Raw genomic sequence first — 20,158 nt, 5'->3', positions numbered from 1 at the left:
ACTATTATTTTATGGAGTAGATGTGAAGATCCTTGGACAAGTTTTTAAGCGAGTCAAGTGTTTGTGCTTATATCTCATTGTACACTTTTAGTCTAAGAGGTGCTTCACGTGTACTTCAAATTATAATTATTGACCTCATTGCAGATCTTGCTCTGGTAGAAACAGAGGGTAAAGAAATACAATTAGTAGTCCATCAAGCTTAAGACTCATAGGTGACTTAAAATGGGCACACACTAGTGCAAGTGTTAATAGAATTATTATAAGCAATTTGTCATTTGGAAAAAAAGGAGTATTACCCATCTTGGTTCTTTGTCTTGTTATTTGTTCAGTTTGTTTACTAGAGTTCACATAGTAGTGAAAGGTTTTACAACTGTGAGCCTGAGCTAAGATTAGTAGCAGTTGCAAGACTGGGTTAAGTTCAGTGGCATTTAAATGTTCCCCAGAGGACGTAAGTTGTAAGGTGGCTGCTGTTTAGGAATTGTCTTGCCAATCACTTAGAAGTTTTTGGAAAGGTAAGTAGATGAGGTCAGGGCTCCAACTGTTATCTCGTATCACAACTAGCATCACTTATGGATCCTTCATTTCCCTTTCAAGTTTGAGTAAGAAGACTTGGAAACTAGTTTGGAAACAAGAGGATTTCCTATCCTAGTAGAAAGAGGGAGATGGTATTTCAAGTACTAGTCGTACAAACAACCTCAAGGGGAACTTTCATACTTTTGAGATCTAGTATCCAACTGGCTTACTTTTTTTGGGTAGAAATATAATGAAGGAATTATAAAAGATTTTGGTTCTACGAATTTCTTTTTAGGTGAAGGAATCAAATATGTGGGAGGTAGTTAAAACACTTCTCATTTGTTCTTGCAATAATTTTATAATCAACTTTTTGTACATTTATATTCTTTTACAACAATTAAATTGTATAAATTTTCTATATTCTATTTATTATTCTATTTTTTTATTTTTTTGAATGCATTTGATTTTATGTGCAATGCATGAAGAATGTAAATGACTGTTTTGGATTATTTCTGAAATGGTATGAACTATGAAGTAGTTCTTAAGGAAGGATATGAAGTAATAGAAAAGAGGAGTGTTAATGCAAGATCAGTTCCTATTTATTTACAAAGAAGTTTGACAAGTGGACTGCTCAACACTTAAAATGAGCAAAGCTAACGAATCTTGGAAATAGACATACAAGTACAACCAGTGCTTAAGTTTTGCTATTGATCTAAGAATTGAGTGGCCAAAAAAATCAGTCAATCACCTTCAGCATAGTATGATATCCACACATTTTTGCAGTTCATTCAAAAGTATTGTTGTGTTTCCATGATATATATCAGTTATTGTCCGACAAAATTGAGGAGCTATGAATGTTCTTGTATTCCCAAGGGAAACTAATTCTGCAGTGTTTGTAACATAATAAAATCATGAAAATTTAGGCCAAGTCATTTACCTGTAAAGTAGTGCCAGCATCACACTTCTTTAAAGGAAGGAGAGAAGACCAGAATCTTCTTTACCCAAATAATCTGCTAGTCTTAAGATGACCTCGCCAAGAACAGCAGGTCGAGAAGAAGCCTGCACAAGAAGTTAGTCTGAAAAAATGAGTTCTCAAACTGTCACTGAAAGATTGGGTGCAGTATTTACTAAAGATCTTAAGATAAGCCATGTATATTGACAAAATAAACTGTGTAGGGAACCATTATACAATTAGTGAGTCAGACCAGTGAAACAACAATCTTAAATTGGCATTTTTCAAGATCTTGGGATGCATCAGCTTGAGACACCCACAGAGTCTCTGCTTCGGTCCATTGGCAATTCCCACTTCGAACTGTAGCTTTGCCAGTTTTAGCAAGGACTTTCCCAGACTCCATTAAGATTATGGAGAGCATGAGTCGGTCCCATCCTCTAGGTACCTGTACGATTAAAATGTAACAATATACATGATTTCCCAAAGCTAAAATGTTTTGAAGAACAAAGAAACACATTTATAAATTTCTTCTAATTAGTCAGGATTTTATCGAAAATGCTAAACTTATATAATGAAGGACAGATGAAAGTATGGGAAATCATCAAAGAAAAAATATAGAGAAATCTTGCATATTAGTAATTACTTCAGTAATTTGTTTGCATAACAAGCAATACAATTGAGTTTAGATTATTAAGTTAAAAAATATGAGCATAATGAAAGAGAAAAGGTATGATTAAGAAGACAACCAAAAGAGTTCATATGTTAGAACTACTGGAAATCAACAGCCATGGCCTACTAATTAAGCCACTTAACCACTAGCCTGTGGTAGGACACAAACAACTCCAAGTTTTGAACATCACCGCTGCAACTATATTCATATAAAATAAAACAATTAGTTATATAGATGGCCCTTCACCTATCGTTTAAAACTCAAACAACTCAAACAGGTTGTTATATTTTTTGTTTCAATTGAGTCCTTAAACTTGCAATATATACTAAACAATTCCATCCCATTGGTACACTTAAAACACAAGAAACAGGTTGCTGGGTGACCATCTAATCAGCTCCCGTCACCATGATCATCGTGTTAGTATGAACATCCACATGCCTCATGAAGTTATTTGGAGAACATACTTATACTTGCTGTTAAGTGCATGCGCATTACTTTCATGATTCATTGAAAAAACGTCCTATTTGAAATATGGGTGATGGTACAGTGACGTTTGTGTAACCAAATCTAAAAAAAACAAGGTTTGAGCTAACTTTCCATTCAATTAAAAATTCTAGCAATACTTCGATTACTTAATTTGAACCGTTCGTGTGCACTTTCAATTGAAAAAAAAAACTTTAATACCAGAATTTTACGGACTTCTCAATTCATTAAGGCAAGGCCAAGTACTACGTAATCCAACCAAATACTTCGGTTTTGGGACTATAGATGTTACTAAATCTTCCAATAGCTACTGTAACATTTCACATAAGACGAATTATTGAGCCGTTTAAGAAGATGGAGATCACAAATTTTGTCGCAAATGAAGCAGATCAAGGAGTGAGAGGAGAACAGGAAGAGGACCTTGATAGCCTGCAGACTGGAGAACTTGAACTGGACCTTCTCCTCGAGTCGGTCGGACCTGTGACGATGCAACTTAAACATCTCCTCCCTTCTCTTACTTCGCCTCAGATCGCACCCAAAGGGCCCTCGGCTCGATCAAGGATGAGATCTAACTCGGGGAAGGAAGCACGAACGGATCGCCCTCGCTCGCCTTGTGTGGTGGCAGAGCGGGCGACCAAGAAGCAAAGCGACGACCAGTTTCCTTGTTCCTTTCTCTGTTGCCTTCTTCTTCCGAGTTCCGATCTCCATTATCTCTCAAACGTTCGGTTCGCTGTCATAATCCTCGTTGATTAATTAAGGGTTTTAATAATTAAATGCGGAATTCTCAAAGGATTAATGGCAGCTTAGGATGCCGTTAGCAGCTGCACAGAGGATCCGCTCCAGGAACGCTTCGATTTACTTCATGTCTTGTTATGGATCCCCGTGAGGGAGTAACGCCAGTTCTGCAGAGGTGGGTAAGGCGATCAACTGGAGACGTCAGCAGCTCGTGATTGGAATTGCACAATGAACCGTGAAGCCAGTTTGCAGCGTTGACTCTTTTTGTTTCTTTATAATGTTTACGCGCACTTGGGTTAATTCCTTTGGAATTTTTTAGGAGCTTTTCCTGAAAATGTTTCGGAAAATCAAAGCCCGAGTCGGTTGTTTGATTGTTTCGCAGAATATTTTTTTTAAGTTCTTTAAAAATTTTAATAATTAACAGAAAATTATGGTCAAGATTTGTTCTGCCTAGATAACGTCAATATTCAAGCTATCAGTCAAGATTATATCATCTCAATCTTTAGCGACTCTCTGAGTACTCGGACTTGTAAACAGGAATTGAACAAGCAAATTAGCTAGGTGCCAGGGATTTCCACCAGGTCACTCTGACACTCAAGTCAACAAAGAGCCGAGAAGAAGAAGAAAGATCGGTTCAAATTAGCAGAGTATGGAGAGCTTTGTCATGCCTAAGGGGAGCTTTTATACTCACCTACAAGGGCAGTGTGATTGATCCGAGGTAGGCGGATGTTGTACCTTGAGGGGATAAGTTCTGTAAATTGCTGACAAGTGCGCTGATATGACGATATCTAGGAGATCAAATTTGTCATCTTGTAGCCACCTCCTCCTCTAGCCGTGTGGATTATTCTCGTCTTTTAGTCATGAGTAGGAACAGAAGAGGATCTAGGGAGTCATGTCTGACAGTCTAGTAACCGCTTTGACTTGCCATTAGAGTTCACACGTTTGATTGTCTTCTAATGTTGAGATTGTCTTCTAGTGCTAAAGGTAGCGGAAAAAGGGAGGAGTCATGCCTGAGTTAGAGTCTGGTAGAAGATCTAGTAGGGGGTTTGGGTCGGCCAGGGCCAAGTAGAGTGAACGATCAGTGCTGAGCTGAAGGAGTGAAGGTGGCTTGAGCTGACAAAGTGGCCGACGAGCCAAGCTGTACTGAACCGATAGAGTGGTAGGATGACCGAGTTGTACTAAGCCGATAGAGTGGTAGGATGGCCAAGTTGTACTGAGTCGATAGAATGGCAGGATGGCCGAGCAATCGGAACAACCTTCGGGTTGGTTGGAAGATCTCTGGGACCTGGGCCGAGTCGGTGGGAGTTGGGTCGGACGCGGCTGAGGTTAGGTCAGCCGGTCAAAGGGGGCTGGACCTTTGACCATTTCTTGCCACATCATATTGACTTTTGACTTTTTCTACCATGCAAAACCACCCAGGATCCGTCGTATCAAGATGCATACACATGAATAATTTAAGTAATATTTTAATGCTTAATTAAAATTAATACGGATTGTATACAATGGCTTAATCAGAATTTTCAATTACCTAGACTAATTAGTAGGACTAAATTAGATTATTTAAATTTTTTAAATTTTAATTTAACATATTAAATTAAAAATTATTGGGCTTCACTGGGCTCCAGCCCAGTGCAGCCCACCACTGGCTACGCCAGTGATTGTATATATTCACACGCTTCAGAATGATGGAGATTGGGCTCCTCAACACACGCCTCGCCGGAGAACCCACACCAATTGCTCCTCGATCACCGGCGACGACAAGTCTCGGTGGATCCGACGGCTCAGTCAATCTGACTTCTCCAGATATATTACGCAAGTCATAAGAAGAAAGTAAGAAGAAGAGTTTGACGTGTCGCTCTTTAATGCAAGGTGGGTTTTTACTGTCACACATCGTGAGATTTCTACGGACGCATCAAAGAACCTCGAAAATCTTTATGATAATATTATTATAATTAAATTACATAGTATTATATCAAAATATTTTTTAAGAACCGAGTTAAAAATAATTATACTTATCAGAATCGCTTTATTTTAATTAGAATCAATTAAATCATAGCAGTTATTATAATTATATATAGTAATTATAGATAATAGTGTTGAGCTATTTTAATGTTAATCTTATTTTTATAAAGGTTATACAAAGTTTAAAATGAGATTTTAATAGTATTTAATGAATTTTGCAGCCGATTATAAAATCATGATAAGTTATGAGCGAGCCGATCAATTATCATTTATATATCATCTTACATTAATTAACCAAGTAGATAATTAAAATATTTTTAAAAGTTTTGTTATTTCACCTCTAAGTATCATTGATAGTTGGATAAATCAGAATGAGAGTTTAAAACCTTAAAAACATTATCAAGTAACCTTAAGGATCATTATTAAATTTTAAAATTTGAAAGCAAGATGAAATTTGAATCGTTCACATCTAAAGCAAATTTGATTAATTATTATCATCTCTTATCTATCAATGATTGAATAATTTGAGTGGTAATTTAGAGGATAAATAAGAAATTTGGATACTATTAAACGGAAATACCAAATCAAAGACCGAATGTTGCTATTTGGATACTATTAATGATCCTCATATATCGCCAAATCGAAGGAAAATACCTAAGAATAATTCAACGAACGCGGATTAGTTGCTATAAATAATCACCTGTTCTGTAAATCTTCCACAAGGACAAGGAGTGACTTTCAATTACTGCACCAATGACGTCCATCTTTTTCTTCTTTCTCTTTGTTTCTTTTCTCTTCTCCGACGGCGGGGCGGCCTGCGACGAAGAGCTTAAAGCTTACATTGTTCACGTCGAAGTTCCGACGGGCATTTCCGCGTTTGATTTTGGACACTACTACTCCTTCCTTCTGGCCGGAACATTAGAGATCCAAGAAGATGTTGCGGCATCGCGGGTTATACACTCCTACCGGAATGTTATGACCGGCTTCTCGGCGATGCTGACGGAGAGGGAGGTGGCGGCGATGTCGAAGGTCTACTGGTTCGTGCGCGCCGTTCCGAGCTTGGTTTACCGTCCGTTGACCACCCACACGCCCCTGTTTTTGGGCCTGCGCCACCGCACCCACAGCGTGTGGAACGCAACCAACATGGGGGAAGGCGTCATCATAGGCGTCCTCGACACCGGATTCACCCCCGGCCACCCTTCGTATAGTGACCGCGGCATGCCGCCTCCTCCATCCAAGTGGAAGGGCCGCTGCGACTTCGGGAATGCATCGTCGTCGGCCGAGCAATTCTGCAACAATAAGATCATCGGCGCCCGGTCCTTCATCAACTATAACCGGTCCCGGAACGGATCGACAGATTCACCTATCGATAACGAAGGTCACGGTACTCACACGTCGAGCACCGCCGCCGGCGCGTTCGTGAAGCGCGCTAACGTGTACGGGCTGGCCTGGGGATTGGCCGCCGGGGTGGCCCCCCGTGCTCATCTCGCCATTTATAAGGTTTGTTCGAATGACGAGTGTCAGGCGTACGACATACTCGCCGGCATGGACGCCGCGGTGGAGGACGGTGTCGATGTGCTCTCGATCTCGCTCGGTGGTTACCCTGTCCGTTCTACCTCGACCCAGTTGCGATCGGCGGTTTTAACGCCATGCGCAGGGGAGTCTTCGTCAGCTGCTCGGCGGGCAACTCGGGGCCGTCTAACTTCACCGTATCCAATGACGCGCCGTGGTTGCTCACGGTGGCGGCCAGCACTATGGACCGTGAGTTCTCGGCCACCGTAAAGCTCGGCGACGGCAGCGAGTTCCGCGGCGAGAGCATCTACCAGCCGCAGGGATTCTCATCGAAGAAGTATCCTCTCGTGTTCCCCGGCGGCGGTGCCACTTTTTGTCTCAATGGTTCCCTTGACGGTATCGACGTGAAGGGAAAGATTGTGCTCTGCGACCGCGGCATTCAACGGGCGGATCGAGAAGGGGGAAATCGTCAAGCAAGCCGGCGGCGCCGGCATGGTGCTCGTCAATAGACCGCAAGACGGCTACAGCACTATCGCCGACGTTCACGCGCTGCCGGCGTCGCACATTCCCTACGCCTATGGACTTAAGATCAAGGCTTACATCAACTCCTCCTCTAACCCGATGGCAACCATTATCTTCAACGGCTCCGTTACCCATGTGCCCCGCTCTCCGGCGATAACTTCCTTCTCTTCCCGCGGGCCCAGCCAGATCACGCCGGGGATCCTCAAGCCCGACATCACCGGCCCGGGTGTCAGCGTCCTCGCCGCTTGGAACACGCAAAAATTCAACGTCATCTCCGGCACCTCCATGTCCTGCCCCCATCTCTCAGGCATCGCCGCCCTTATCAAGAAAGTCCATCCCGACTGGTCGCCCGCCGCTATCAAATCCGCCATAATGACGACCGCCTACGTGAAAGATAACACCAACAACCCCATCTCTGACGAGAGGAACCTTCCAGCCGACCTCTTCGCGGTCGGAGCCGGCCACGTCATGCCTCTAAAGGTCCTCGACCCAGGGCTCGTCTACGACATCTCTCCGACGGATTATTATTCTTACCTCTGCGGCCTTGGCTACAGTGACTCCGACGTCCGGGCCATCGTCCACCGCAAAATCAACTGCTCGTCGATCAAGAGCATCCCAGAAGGAGAGCTCAACTATCCTTCCATCACCGTCCGATTGCCAGCTAACGAGGCAAGGACGGTGACCTTCACGAGGACGGTGACCAACGTCGGCGAGGCAGCAGCGACTTACTACGCAAAGTTGGACGTGCCCGACGTGGTTTCGGCGCGTGTAGTTCCGAGAAGCTTAACCTTCGAGAAGGTCAAGGAGAAGAAGAGCTTCAGGATCAGTTTCCAACGAAGAGTCACCAAGGCGCGTCGACACCGGCTGTCGAAGGGCAGTTGAGGTGGGTTTCCTCGGCGAGGCGTGTGGTGAGGAGTCCAATCTCCATAATTCTGGAGTGATGTTTGTAATAGTTATGATATTGTCCGACTAATTCAAAAATAAGGTCCAACCAATTCAAAAAAATTAGATGGGAGATAACAACATTGAGCATTATTAGAGGACGGTTAAATAATTATATACGATTGAACAATATTAAACAGTAAGATAGAACACATTTTTGATAAAAAATTATCTATTTAATGACTAATGATTTAGAAAAAAATGATACTTCTTTATTTTTTTTCCCAAAAGACTTTGCAGTAGTGTAATACGAGGAGTACCAGTCTTGTCTTACCTCCTTTAGAAGTAGAAGTCCAACTATGTGAACTCTATTGTGAAGAATCATGGTAATCTAAATTTTTAATTTTTTGAGCCAATTAATTATCGATTCAACTTAATAAAAAATTTTCATCCTCTATCAGAATAAATTTAAAATGTGCTCACGTTAAGATTATCGACAGATAACTTCCATGATCAATCCGTCACTGTAAAATATCATACTCCATTTGAGATTAAAACCTTGGACTGCAACCTGACTGCTCGATGGTGGCTTGATTTAATCGGATAATTGTACTTAGTAGTGGAAGCCCCTCCACATGTGGAAACTTATTTGCCCCTACCTAGCTCTCAATTGATCAACAGGTGCAACTATAAGCTTCTCTCATGCACAGAACATTTCAATAATGATGCTGTCAACAACCTTGGCATATTTGGAATTCACTGAGAATATTTTAAGGTGCAGAAATGTTTTCTAAGATATCTAACTATTATTTCCACATGTATGTTTCGTGAAACATCATCGCATTTTCATTGGTCAAGTTGACACAATATCCATCCTTAATTATGACACAGTAGTAGCCAGTTGGGTGCTAGTCAGGTCGATTTTCAAAGGAGTTGAGTTTCAGATGAGTCGGGCTTTAGAGGAGTCGGACTTCGGAAGAGTTGGGTTTCGGAAGGGTCGGACTTCAGAGAAGTCAGGCTTCTAACTATCAAATACGAAGATTTTCAAACAAGGATCTGCAAAAGACTCAAGAATGGTGTTAGGAGGACAGTCGAGTCAAGACTCGACTCGACCATTCTGACATTCAAATCAAATTTTGAAGATGGAGTAAATAAAAAAAATAAATAGAGTTGAGAAAGTAGAGGGACACCATGGTTCCCAAAGAAGAGTACACTTCTTCCTTTCTTTGCCGTAGGACACCTCTCATGGTAGTGGACGCTTTAACAACCATGTCCATCTGTGACAAATACTTTGACAATTGCTAAGTTGAATCAGAATTTTAATTTTGACAACTCATATTTGAATGTGACTCCGAAAGACTTCTATCAGGGGCCAATTTGACTTGAAACAAATTTGATTAGACTCAAGCTTAGCTTGATCTGATATGAAGTTGGTTTAATTGGACTCGAACTTGACTTGATTTGATTCGAACTTGTCTTGACTTTGACTTACAACACAACTTAACAATTGACTTGATTTTATCACATGCCATATCAGCCCCTTAGTGTGGTTTCATATCTATCCTTACATGACAAGTCAAATCCCCTAAAGGACCACAATCCACATCAAGTGTGACTTTGATAAGGGAGACTGTGGCTCCCAGAGCGTAGTTGAGTGAGTTACGATAGAGTGGCTCCCAGAGCGTAGTTGAGTGAGTTACGATAGAATAAACTTATTGAAGTGGACAAGGATCGAATATCGGCAAAGTTGAGATAATGTCCTCTTTCATTGTGGCCAACTGCAACTTCTCAATTTATTTACCTCTTTATAGATTATCGTAGGACTGATCGTACCAGACTACTGGATGACAAATTTTATTTTTTACTGAATTGATAGGGGAGGCTGTGCAGTACCGTGGCTTACCTTCTCTCATCTCATTGTAGTAGGACTGACGATGAGAAACGCTAGAGATAAGCGATATAATTGGTCATTGACACAACCCCCTGCAAATTCTGCAGTGTCTGCATTGACACAGCCCTGCCTAGCAGCCCAGGGGCTCCAAGGCCCAGTAACCAACATCAAACGTCATGGTATATATACATTATACAGGATTGATATCCTGCGCGATGAGTTTACGCGACTCCGTGCGCGATAGCCGACGTGGCGAGGAGTTTCACTGTTCATCCTCCACCGTGGTCGAAACGAAATCCCGAAATAAAATCCCGCCTCTCCCAAAATCGCGCGGCGGATGCTCAATTTGAGCTTCCGCCGTGGTTGAAAAGGAAGCAGAGAAGGATGCGACTGCAGCGGAGGTGAAGAACGAGAAGGGTGGTCCGGTTGTGGAGAAGGTCTCGTCCTTCATGGAGGAGAGCAACTTCTTGTCGGATCTCAAGGAATCCGAGAGGAAGGCGCTGGTGGAGCTCAGAGCCGCCGTCGAGGAGGTCATCCTCAAGAACAAGTTATTTAGAGACGAGTCAGAGCCGTCGGAGGGGAAGGAGAAGGTCCATGGAGAAGGGGAAAAACTGGAACTTGACAAATCTGCTGAGGCGAAGCACACCGACGAAGAAAAACCTGACCTCTCTACCCAAAACCCTAAATCCTATTCGCTCCTCTCACGTCGCTGCAATTCTTATAGGGAATCTTAACTCAAGTTTGCTAACTTACGTCTACAATTCTTGCAGGGAATCTCTTGCCTAACAATAATCTCAAGATGGAGATATAATTGTCGATCTGAACTAGTGGAGTCTGAATATCTCCCGGCAGGCCTTATGTTGAGAAGACAACAGAAGAGAAGCTTAATTATTGAGCACATTGGAAATGTATTTCATTTGCTTATGTGTATGAATCATATTGATCGAATATTTGCTTTTTTCATATTTTACTTTAATACAATCTCTCCTTTATTCCCTAAAGCCAAGGAAGGACTCATATATTCTTCTTAATTATCAATGCTGCATGAGTTTATCTCTTTTTTTTTTATCTTTTTGTAAAAAATGTAAATTATAGTCCACATCTGTTCTATAATTAACTATTTCCTATCTATCTGACTGTGGATATGGATCTAGAGTTACTCCGGTTTATTAAATAGTTTTATCTTTTGCTCAATATCGTTGTATCAACGAGCAGCCTTCGCTTGGATCCTCTCCTCTTGCATACTAGACCTGACAATAAGATCCAAGGTTTGGAACCATAACAATGTCTTCTTTGTCATTCTCTGTGATGGATCCATAACCATTTGGACTATGATTGTTGAATAGAATGTCATTGTTTGCACAATCTAATGCAATGTTTGGACAAAATGATCCTTAAAATGGAATGATGAGTTCATGTGATTCATTCTATAGCATGAGTGGGCCTATTTCAAAGCCTAAAACCAAGTTAAACACCTTGGACCAATCAATCAAATAGACCATGTTGATCGGACAAAGATAAAACAATGGGTTCAAAGGTGCCAAAAGGGGCAACCAAACCAAATGAGTAAGGAGAGTCAAACAAGTCAACTTGGATGGCATCCTAGATGAATCAAGCTGGTCGACCAAGTGGTCCGAGTAGACCATTATGGCTAATATACATGCTATTGCTGTTCATCATCTTCAACAAGGATCAAGACTAGAGTCTTCATAGATGTAGGCATGTGCAAGTAAAGATACAATAATCATAAATTTTGAACGAGTTGGATCAATAATAAACCCTAAGCTGATGTCAATTACTCACTGATTTGTCTATATTCAAGACAGTACATCAAAATTAGAGGTTGAATCAAACTGCATCCTATAGAAGGGAAACTCACCTAGCATGGCCGATATGTATATTTTGGATATCTAAAGCGGTATAGTCTTACATAGAGGTCACAGGCAGTATTCCCGTAGCCAACCACAAATAATTGGAACAAATATGATGATGATGACTGATTTGGGGCATCCTTCAACTTCTTTGGCATCGTCTTTTATGTATCTTCTTGATGAGACGCCTTACGCAAGTCTTACTATCCCAACTGGACTTAACAAGCCTCTGGTACCGGCGAATCACTCTCCTCGCAATCAAGGTTCCTTTCTTTTTCCTCTGCCTTGGTGCTGCAAGTGGTGAAGTCAGGGTTGCTGGTTGATTAAGAGACACAGTAGGCACATCCCATGATACATGTTGTGACCAGTTCCTGTGTAGGGCATTATACCTGTCCATCCTTCTCATCAGTTCCTACCAAACAAACAAACATATTAAGACGATCAGGATTGGTTCAGACTCAGCACATAAAACTATCCACACCTCCACTCTCTCCTCCATAGCGGAAAGCCGGTTCCTCATATTATCCTCTAGATAGCGTACTGAGTATTCAAGGGCCTCCAACCTTAGGGTAAGGTTGTGAAACTGCAAATATCAGGATAAGAATGTGCATAAAAGTTTACCATAGAAAGAGCACATAAACACTGCATTAAAGATTCAGCTTTGATATTAAGAATTTCTACTGCTTCTAAGTCTGCAATTGATTATGTCAGTGGCACGAATGATCTTGTTCAGGCTGTAAAACATATTATTAAAGACACTTGCAGACTGCACCTCAGATGCTGAAACTTCACTCGGTTGAGTAGTTTCCTCTGGCAGCAAGCTTGCATTCGCATCCTCCATGATGACCTTTTAAAGATAAACAGATAAGGGTTATAGAAGAAGTAGGTGGATAAGAAAAGAGTACAGCTCAACCAAAGAAAAGTTATTATCATCTAAACTGTTTCACTTTCACCTAGAACATTTTCAATTCAAAGTTTTGAGCTAATCTTGATACAGATAGATGATAGTTAGATATTTTAGTTCTGATTAGACGCAAATAAGCATAACATTATAGTCCCTTTCTTTGAGGGAAAAATAAATCTCACAATTGGATGAGGAACTAGAGACAACTGAAATTTAAGCTGATAAAATAAAGCCTAGAGAACATGAAAAAGGAAAAAAAATGGAAATAGAAATCAAGATAACCATTGAAAATGTCTCACAAGATCAATATGACGCCAGAATATATCCATACTTATGCTACACTAATACTTCTGATCCCAAAAGATAAATAAGCACCTAATCGTTCCTAGTTCAACATAGCGCTAGCTGGAAAATCTGCAGAAATGTGAAGATTACAAATCACAGCTTCCACCGCACATCAATTACCACGGGCATTGATTTCCTTACAAAACAAAACTAAACCCGAAAATCTACAGTATCACAGTTGAGAAAGGAAGGGAAAAAAAAACACGACAGGAAGCCATAGTGCACTTTAAAAGCGTTCGAATCCATTGGCATCTCATAACAAATAGAGGGAAAAGACCCGATTCTGTTCGAGAAGAAACTCTTTCTACGTTCTCGACCTAGGGTTTCAAGCCAAAAACAGCGCAAGTAATCTGCGAGCGGGTCAAGGAAGCATTTTTCTAGTTTAAAACCTCGCCGGGATCAAACAAGACCACAGAAAGCATGCGGAAGATATGTAATTTCGGGGGAAGTGAAGCCGGTGATTTGGGGCATGCACGCGAGGAGGAGATCTACCGGAGGAGAAATCGCCGAGTAAAGAATCGAGAGTTGAAGCGCGTCGGCGGTGATCGGTCGTCAAGGAGAAGAAATCCTGCCAGAGTTGGGAAGGAATGGGGGATTTGGGAGTGAAGCCTCGACGAGGGTTCGGTACCCTTTCTCGGCTTCCACGTGAATGGGCTTCGGGCACACACGCGGCCTGTGGGAACCACTAGATATTGCCGGGGTCTATAATAATAATAATTTCATAAAAAAAATAAAAAGATAATCCTATTTTGTCTTTCAAAAATAATTTTTATTTTAATATTTTTAATAGTTTGGATCAAAATTGTTATAATTATAATGACGTTAGTTAAATTAATAAATATTTTAATATAGAACAATTTTAAGTAAGTTATTAAGCAGTTTTGTTTTACATTATAATAAATTTAGTCAAAGTTGTTGAGATGAGATGTACTTTTATTTGTTTTTTTTAAAGGAATGTTCTTTTAATCATAATAAAATAAGTACATTTTTATTTTTATTTTTATTATTAATAAGATGATGATGAAGAAGAAGAATATTATAATAAAGGTAATTTGTGATATCCCTAATATTTAATATCTTCTCAACGATTTATGAATGATAAATATCTCCTAACATTTCAATCTATTATTAAAATATTCTCTCCCTTAATAAAGGAGGTACTTAAATAATAATTAAAGCAGATAAAAAAAACATTTTAATAGGTAAAAATTAAACATAGAGCTCTTAATCATCAAGGGACTTTTTAATTCAACATCAAAAAAATACTCTCAGATGAGATGCCCATTATGACATCAGGAGCTACATTATATATAATGGTAAAAGATGAGATGAATTGTTTAATAAAAAAAAAGTTTAAATTTCACTCCAAATATATTATACTTAAAGAATTTAAAAAATTTATAATGTTAGACCTTTCATCCGAATCCATCTATATTTCTTGATTTACTTTAATTAATTTATCTTAGTGACTAATAAATTTTTTTTATAAAATTAAATTAGTCATTTTTAAAATTAATTGAATCATAAAAGCGGAATATCTGAATTATTTTTTTTAAAGTCCAATATGATACTTTCTACCAAATTTCTATTTCTACATTTGTTACCTCTTCAATATCCTTCTAAAAAAATATCCTTCTACATTTGTTACCTCTTCAATATCCTTCTAATTCTTCAATTGGTTTAACAGGCAAGCTTGAACAAACTCAAGTATTAAATTTTGTTAAAATTGTTACAATGCCTAGGTCTTTTAAGGACCGATGGAATCGTTAGATAAGAGTGAATATTGATCATGCTTTTCATGTTCGTTTCTATCATATAAGTACTTACAATGGAATTTAATAAATAACAAATAAACACGACACTGAGATTTATTTGATTCTCAACCCCTTAGGATTGGTACTCCAATGTCTATGTATGGGAAGTGTCCATCTACTAGCATATTTCATATCCAAAACTTTTTTGAAGATGGAGAAATCTCTTACAATTTAAGTACAAGCACAAAGAATATAAAATATATCACAACTTGTAAAATAAATGTAAACAAAATCTTGTGTTGATCGGTCTGAAAGCTCTAAGCACCTCACACTCCTCCTGACAGTTCCTTGATCACACGAGCAGAGTTTTGTTATCTTTTCTTTCGAGCATAGAGAGAGTAGTAGAAGAATTGCTGTCGACCATTGTTCTGAAGGCCTTCTTTTATAGACCAACATTGGTCTACTGATCAGCCTTGATTGGCCTACCGATCTTAGACAAACTAGATCCCTACTTCAACGGCCCCCCTAAAGTTGATCACACGGATATAAAAAGATGTTCATTCAGATACATAGACGTTAAACGCATAATGGGATCAATCCCATATTACCACCTCCTAAAATCTTCCTCTGACCATTAAACAGAAAGTATTTTGAGACAATCAATCTTACCAATGCAAGGCCTTCGATCAACATAAATATAATCTCTAAACGAGCATTGCAACTCATTACATCGAAATATATAACAAGTTCTTAAATACAACTCAAAAGGCAAAACAAACTTTTCTAATAAGCATCACATTTGCAATCCATGGAACTGAAGACATGATGATGTTAGCAACCCCTACGAATCTCTTTCCATGTTTTTGTCTAATGAACAAGTCATTGTTCCACAACAGCTATGAACAACATATTGCCACAATGATTCCAATAATCTACCCCCGAGTCAAGTCGATATCGATGTGAGCATTCCTCATATCCAACTGCCTCGGCCCAGGCCACCCCCCGATGATCGGTGAAGTCGAAAGGTTTGGATTAGGAAGACTAACAAATGTAGTTTGCTCCACTTCAGGATTTGTTTCACTGCTAGCTTTTGCCTTGTTTTTTGCCTTTGGTCCTGCGTAAATGAAACTTCCTACGATTACCTGTAAAAGGCAAAAAGTTATAGATCATGTGCCAACTAGTAGTTTCCAAAATGCCTGCAAGAGATTTCTATTATCGTCGATTTTGAAAGATGAATAAAACATTGGGGCATTTTAACATTAATAAAACATCGCAAAGCATATTAAAAAAGGTGTTAACCATCGGACGGCATTTGAAAATTACAGTGTGGCAAGAATAGCACAAGGGAACGAACATCCGGAGCATAGAACCGCACTGACATGAGCATGAAAACTTACTACTAGCAATTTAATTTCTCGATACACAAGAAGCATATGTAGTTATGTAATAGAACAACCGATGAAGACAGACTGAGTTAAACAAACCATCATGAGATGAATTCAGTTTGTTATTGTGAAAACTAGTAGTCGAGAATGAAAACCTGTACGGGAGTGGCAGCTATAAGTACTCCTGCTACACCACCACCGATTACCCGACCATCGGTATTTGAAAGAGAGATGCTAAGTCCTCCGGTTCTGCTCCGTGATCCACCATTGTCAGTCATCATGTATGAACCAGATAAACAAAGTATTTCAAAACGGCCCTGATCAGGTTCAAACCACCAAATTAGTTTTGCTTTGGCAACAAAAATGTCTTAGTAAAGACTGAGGTTACTGACAGTACAAAATCTCCTGTTTTAAGGTGATCAAATGTCTTCTTAAGACTAGTCATATAATGATATGCAGAATCATCAGATATCAAGAAAATCTTCAAGCTCCAGGTGACAATCAATGAAGATTGTCGACTTAGAATAGAGTTTAGCAAAGATGAGATTGAAATGTGAAATCATCAAGTTCAATCTTAATTCTATAATAAGTTTAATAACAAGTTGTCAAGAAGCTTCAAAAAAGCCATTCTGAAACTTGTTAGTGCTTGAATGCTCACAGGTTCTGAATGCCCTTTCTTTTGCGTTACACTTCAACAAATACAGTAACTCATGGATGAACTCACTATGTTTACGGTATGCTACCAACTACAAAAAGCCTACTTTCTAAGACCACATATCTGATCTACCTCAGCTGATATCTCCAAAGTAAGAAGTTTTAAAAGCTAAAAATAAACACTGCAATATGGAAAACAGCTAAGAAACTCTTAAAATAATTTTTTTGTAACCTCGTAAGTGACTGTGCCAGCAGAAGTTCCAGATTGTCGAAGGGTCACAGTCGAGACAGCACCATTTGCTGAAAGGATACAGACAGCCCTTGGTCCCTGCTGTGAAAAAGACATTATCTTTGTCGCAATGTCCTGCATAGTACATCAGACATTACCATTAAATATTGCAGCCCTTTAAAAATGTCGACCTATAATATTCAGTTAGTTGGTGTGGAGAAGACTTTTGCCCCAACCAAGCCATTTTTGTAGTGCCATAACATATGAGCTTCTAATTTACAAAACAGTGAGACACCTAGTCTAGGAGTGATACGTTTAATAGAGAAAGCATTTCACTTGAACGCATTTAAATGTCTCAGAATAAGTTTCACATTCTGTAATTCAGTAATTGTATAACCTGTAAATACATAATTAATATGTAAGGCTAGCCCTTAAAAGGATGTGATTCAGCTTAATTGCTTCAGTGAAAAAAGAGAACATTCCCAGTTACCTTCATAGCATGTCAATTTACAACAAACAAAAAGGTGGCACAATAATGCATTGTTACAGTACTCCAACAAGGTCAATGTAATTTGCCATTGAGAAAAAAATAGGTAGTGTGTCAATTTATAGCATCAAAGATGCACAAACAGCAGCATATGCCATTGGTGATTCCTCAGAAGAAACCCAATTCCAAATTTCATACCTCTCCGACTGTGATTGTTTTGACATGTAGCATAGTAATGCATTGTTTCAGTGAAAAAGAGATCATTCACCGTGACTTTTGTAGCATTTCAACTTAGAAGCCGAAAGTGACAAAATAATGCATTGTTACAGTACTCCTACATGGTTAAAGTAGTATGTCGTTAAGACAAAACATGGTAATATGTCATTTCTAGCATTAAAAATGCACCGATAACAACATATACTATGGATAACCCTGAGAAGAAACCACATTTCAAATTCCATACCTCTCCAATTGCGATAGTTATGACATGCGGAGTAAACCCCATCCCAGCTGAACCAGCAACCCATTCCCCTGTCGCACACCAAGGAGATAAATTTCTCAGGTTGTGAAACAATACACAATGCACAAGTGAAGAACATAGTGAGGGGGAACAAATAAAATTGTTGTGTGCATCTTTTGGTCCATTAGGATATAATCGTTACGGTTCAGCAGCTAAACAAATGCACTTGTGTTCTAAACATAACAAAACAGAGGTTTATAATCTCAACTTGAATATTTTAAATTCTCAACAGTAGTTTAGTGAAACAACTAAAATAATCAGCCTTTTGAGTTTAGTGAAACAATTAAAATAATCAGCCTTTAGCACTTTAAGTAAATCAAATAGCTACTCTTCATATTTCTCATAAACATCAAGAGAAAAGTTCATAGATCATAAAGAAAGAAACTTAAAGCTAGTTTTCTAGCATTTAGGAAAGGCAAGTTTAGATTTTCAACCCACCAAACGATGCCAACTGCTGCTTCCTCCCCGAGCCACGCGGCCGCCCTCTCCCTCGCTTCTGGGCCGGAGTGCCAGACCCCGGAGCTGACCCAGGCCCGATTCCGACGGGGCCAGAGGGAGCAGACGATGAACTATGCGAGAGCGCCAAAGCTACAGTCCCATCTGGCCCATACTTTCTTGGCCGTCCTCTCTTCCTCTTCACCGGTTCCACTTGGCTTCCACCTTCGCCCAGACCGCCGCCGCCGTGGGCCGAGGCCGCAGACGGAGACTCCACCTGAAACGCCCCCGAGCCGACGCCGGAGGAATGGATGCTCAGACTATGTGCCGCCAAGTGCAATCCAGGCTGAGAGGCTGCGAGCGAACCAGGAATTCCTCTATGAGCTAGGTAATACGGCACCACGCCGGGCATCGCCATGGCGTCTCGTCCATCCATAGATGAACCCAAAAAAAACGCAGCTTTTTGATAACACCACGGATGGCGAAATCTCCTGGTTCCAATCAACCTAGCAAATATCAACAAAGGCGAGCCCTGAAGTGGAACCCTAGCTCAATGCCATTTCACCCTCGTCCGGATCACTAAAAGCAAGAAAAGGCCTCACCTTTCTCAAACTTTGTCAGCCCTCTTTAATAGCAGGAGGGGGAAAAGCATCCAAATTTTGCTTTTTTGCGGGGGCGAATGGCGAGAACCAGGCCACCTAGAAGCCGCAAGGGATCGATGCAAGCTCCAGAGGAAGAAGGATAGGGCGCAATTAAGACCCCAGCAGTACTCGAAAGGCTTTACCTCCGTGTCTTCTCCTTCGCTCACTCTCTCCTCCCAACTTCTCTCTCTGTGCGGAGCAGTGGGCACAGTAGCCACAGATGGCAGAGCTCGATTCAGTCATAAATGAGGCGATCAAAACCACAGATCAGACGAGAACTCCGTCGAAACAAGAGGCGGGACTGGAAAGGAGAAGAAGAAGAAGAAGAAGAAGAAGAAAGTCGCCATTTTTATCATTCTTGCTCGCAAATTTGCTTCAATTTCTTCTACTTCTACCAAGAGAAGAGGGTGAGGGAGACACCATGGTGGACACAGCGAGTGATGATAAGATAATTACAGAACTTTTTTCCCCCATGAAAAATAAATAAATAAAATAAAATGTCAAAATATAGAAGGAAAAAAATAATATATATGCGATATTTATCCATAAAAATGAATCATTGGTCGTCACCGTCTTCGCTGTCTGGACTGACACAGCGGACTTCCGCCGCACGGGAACTCAATAATGGAGCTGGCTACGACTACGAGGACATCTGCCACGTCATCTTGACTTCTTGTCAACAACCTAATCGATATTTCATAATACTTGAGATTATACAAAACGATTTTAAATGAGTCAAAAATCATTTGTTTTATAAGTAGTTTTGGGTTAGAATAACATTTTTTTAAAAATAAAAATGGTGAATTTATAA

At 40.1% G+C, this 20,158-nt stretch overlaps 4 protein-coding genes and 1 pseudogene across 6 annotated transcripts; 2 read left to right on the top strand and 3 right to left on the bottom strand.

Moving 5' to 3' along the window:
- The window catches only part of LOC141847020 (subtilisin-like protease 4), a 3,771-nt pseudogene extending 3,568 nt beyond the window's left edge, over positions 1-203 (top strand).
- Positions 204-1,479: 1,276 nt separating this feature from the next.
- Positions 1,480-3,312, bottom strand: LOC141847019 (uncharacterized). The gene is made up of 3 exons (XM_074735014.1): positions 3,039-3,312; positions 1,719-1,910; positions 1,480-1,572 (listed from the first exon to the last, which is right to left on the bottom strand). Exons 1-3 carry the CDS (start codon positions 3,117-3,119, stop codon positions 1,480-1,482), a joined length of 366 nt encoding a protein of 121 aa, XP_074591115.1. The 5' UTR covers positions 3,120-3,312.
- A 2,916-nt stretch (positions 3,313-6,228) lies between these two features.
- On the top strand, positions 6,229-8,290 carry LOC141847896 (subtilisin-like protease 4). The gene is given in 4 exon segments (XM_074736001.1): positions 6,229-6,918; positions 6,921-7,264; positions 7,266-8,192; positions 8,195-8,290. Coding segments are annotated over 4 exon segments (1,995 nt in total). The 5' UTR covers positions 6,229-6,290.
- Positions 8,291-11,891: 3,601 nt separating this feature from the next.
- On the bottom strand, positions 11,892-13,905 carry LOC141847854 (uncharacterized). The gene is made up of 4 exons (XM_074735940.1): positions 13,735-13,905; positions 12,766-12,840; positions 12,475-12,576; positions 11,892-12,405 (listed from the first exon to the last, which is right to left on the bottom strand). The coding sequence occupies exons 2-4, from the start codon at positions 12,832-12,834 to the stop codon at positions 12,136-12,138; spliced, it is 441 nt and encodes a 146-aa protein (XP_074592041.1). The 5' UTR covers positions 12,835-12,840; positions 13,735-13,905; the 3' UTR covers positions 11,892-12,135.
- Positions 13,906-15,688: 1,783 nt separating this feature from the next.
- Positions 15,689-19,771, bottom strand: LOC141847497 (AT-hook motif nuclear-localized protein 11-like). Of its 3 annotated transcripts, none has more exons than XM_074735559.1 (6): positions 19,309-19,771; positions 18,710-19,212; positions 18,215-18,282; positions 17,268-17,399; positions 16,537-16,698; positions 15,689-16,138 (listed from the first exon to the last, which is right to left on the bottom strand). In XM_074735559.1, the coding sequence occupies exons 2-6, from the start codon at positions 19,140-19,142 to the stop codon at positions 15,929-15,931; spliced, it is 1,005 nt and encodes a 334-aa protein (XP_074591660.1). In that variant the 5' UTR covers positions 19,143-19,212; positions 19,309-19,771; the 3' UTR covers positions 15,689-15,928. The 3 variants fall into 3 exon arrangements, with proteins under 3 accessions (XP_074591660.1, XP_074591661.1, XP_074591659.1); XM_074735560.1 differs by having other exon boundaries at positions 18,710-19,197; XM_074735558.1 differs by having other exon boundaries at positions 18,710-19,771.
- Positions 19,772-20,158: the final 387 nt, after the last annotated feature.

The sequence above is a fragment of the Curcuma longa genome, chromosome 16 (assembly GCF_044706935.1).
Source record: "Curcuma longa cultivar G26 ecotype Majalengka, Jawa Barat chromosome 16, ITB_CL_G26_1.1, whole genome shotgun sequence".
Classification (NCBI taxonomy): Eukaryota; Viridiplantae; Streptophyta; class Magnoliopsida; order Zingiberales; family Zingiberaceae; genus Curcuma; species Curcuma longa.
This window is presented reverse-complemented; position numbering and strand designations above follow the sequence as displayed.

Coding starts and splice junctions, on each gene's coding strand:
- LOC141847019 (XM_074735014.1), bottom strand. CDS start 3,119: ATGTTTAAGTTGCATCGTCACAGGTCCGACCGACTCGAGGAGAAGGTC. Junction 1,911..3,038: donor CCAGTCTGCAGGCTATCAAG/GTCCTCTTCCTG, acceptor TTAATCGTACAG/GTACCTAGAGGATGGGACCG. Junction 1,573..1,718: donor TTAAGATTGTTGTTTCACTG/GTCTGACTCACT, acceptor CTTCTTGTGCAG/GCTTCTTCTCGACCTGCTGT.
- LOC141847854 (XM_074735940.1), bottom strand. CDS start 12,834: ATGGAGGATGCGAATGCAAGCTTGCTGCCAGAGGAAACTACTCAACCG. Junction 12,577..12,765: donor GTGAAGTTTCAGCATCTGAG/GTGCAGTCTGCA, acceptor TGATATTTGCAG/TTTCACAACCTTACCCTAAG. Junction 12,406..12,474: donor CTATGGAGGAGAGAGTGGAG/GTGTGGATAGTT, acceptor TTTGTTTGGTAG/GAACTGATGAGAAGGATGGA.
- LOC141847497 (XM_074735558.1), bottom strand. CDS start 19,142: ATGGATGGACGAGACGCCATGGCGATGCCCGGCGTGGTGCCGTATTAC. Junction 17,400..18,214: donor TAACTATCGCAATTGGAGAG/GTATGGAATTTG, acceptor TGTACTATGCAG/GACATTGCGACAAAGATAAT. Junction 16,139..16,536: donor TAGCTGCCACTCCCGTACAG/GTTTTCATTCTC, acceptor TGCCTTTTACAG/GTAATCGTAGGAAGTTTCAT.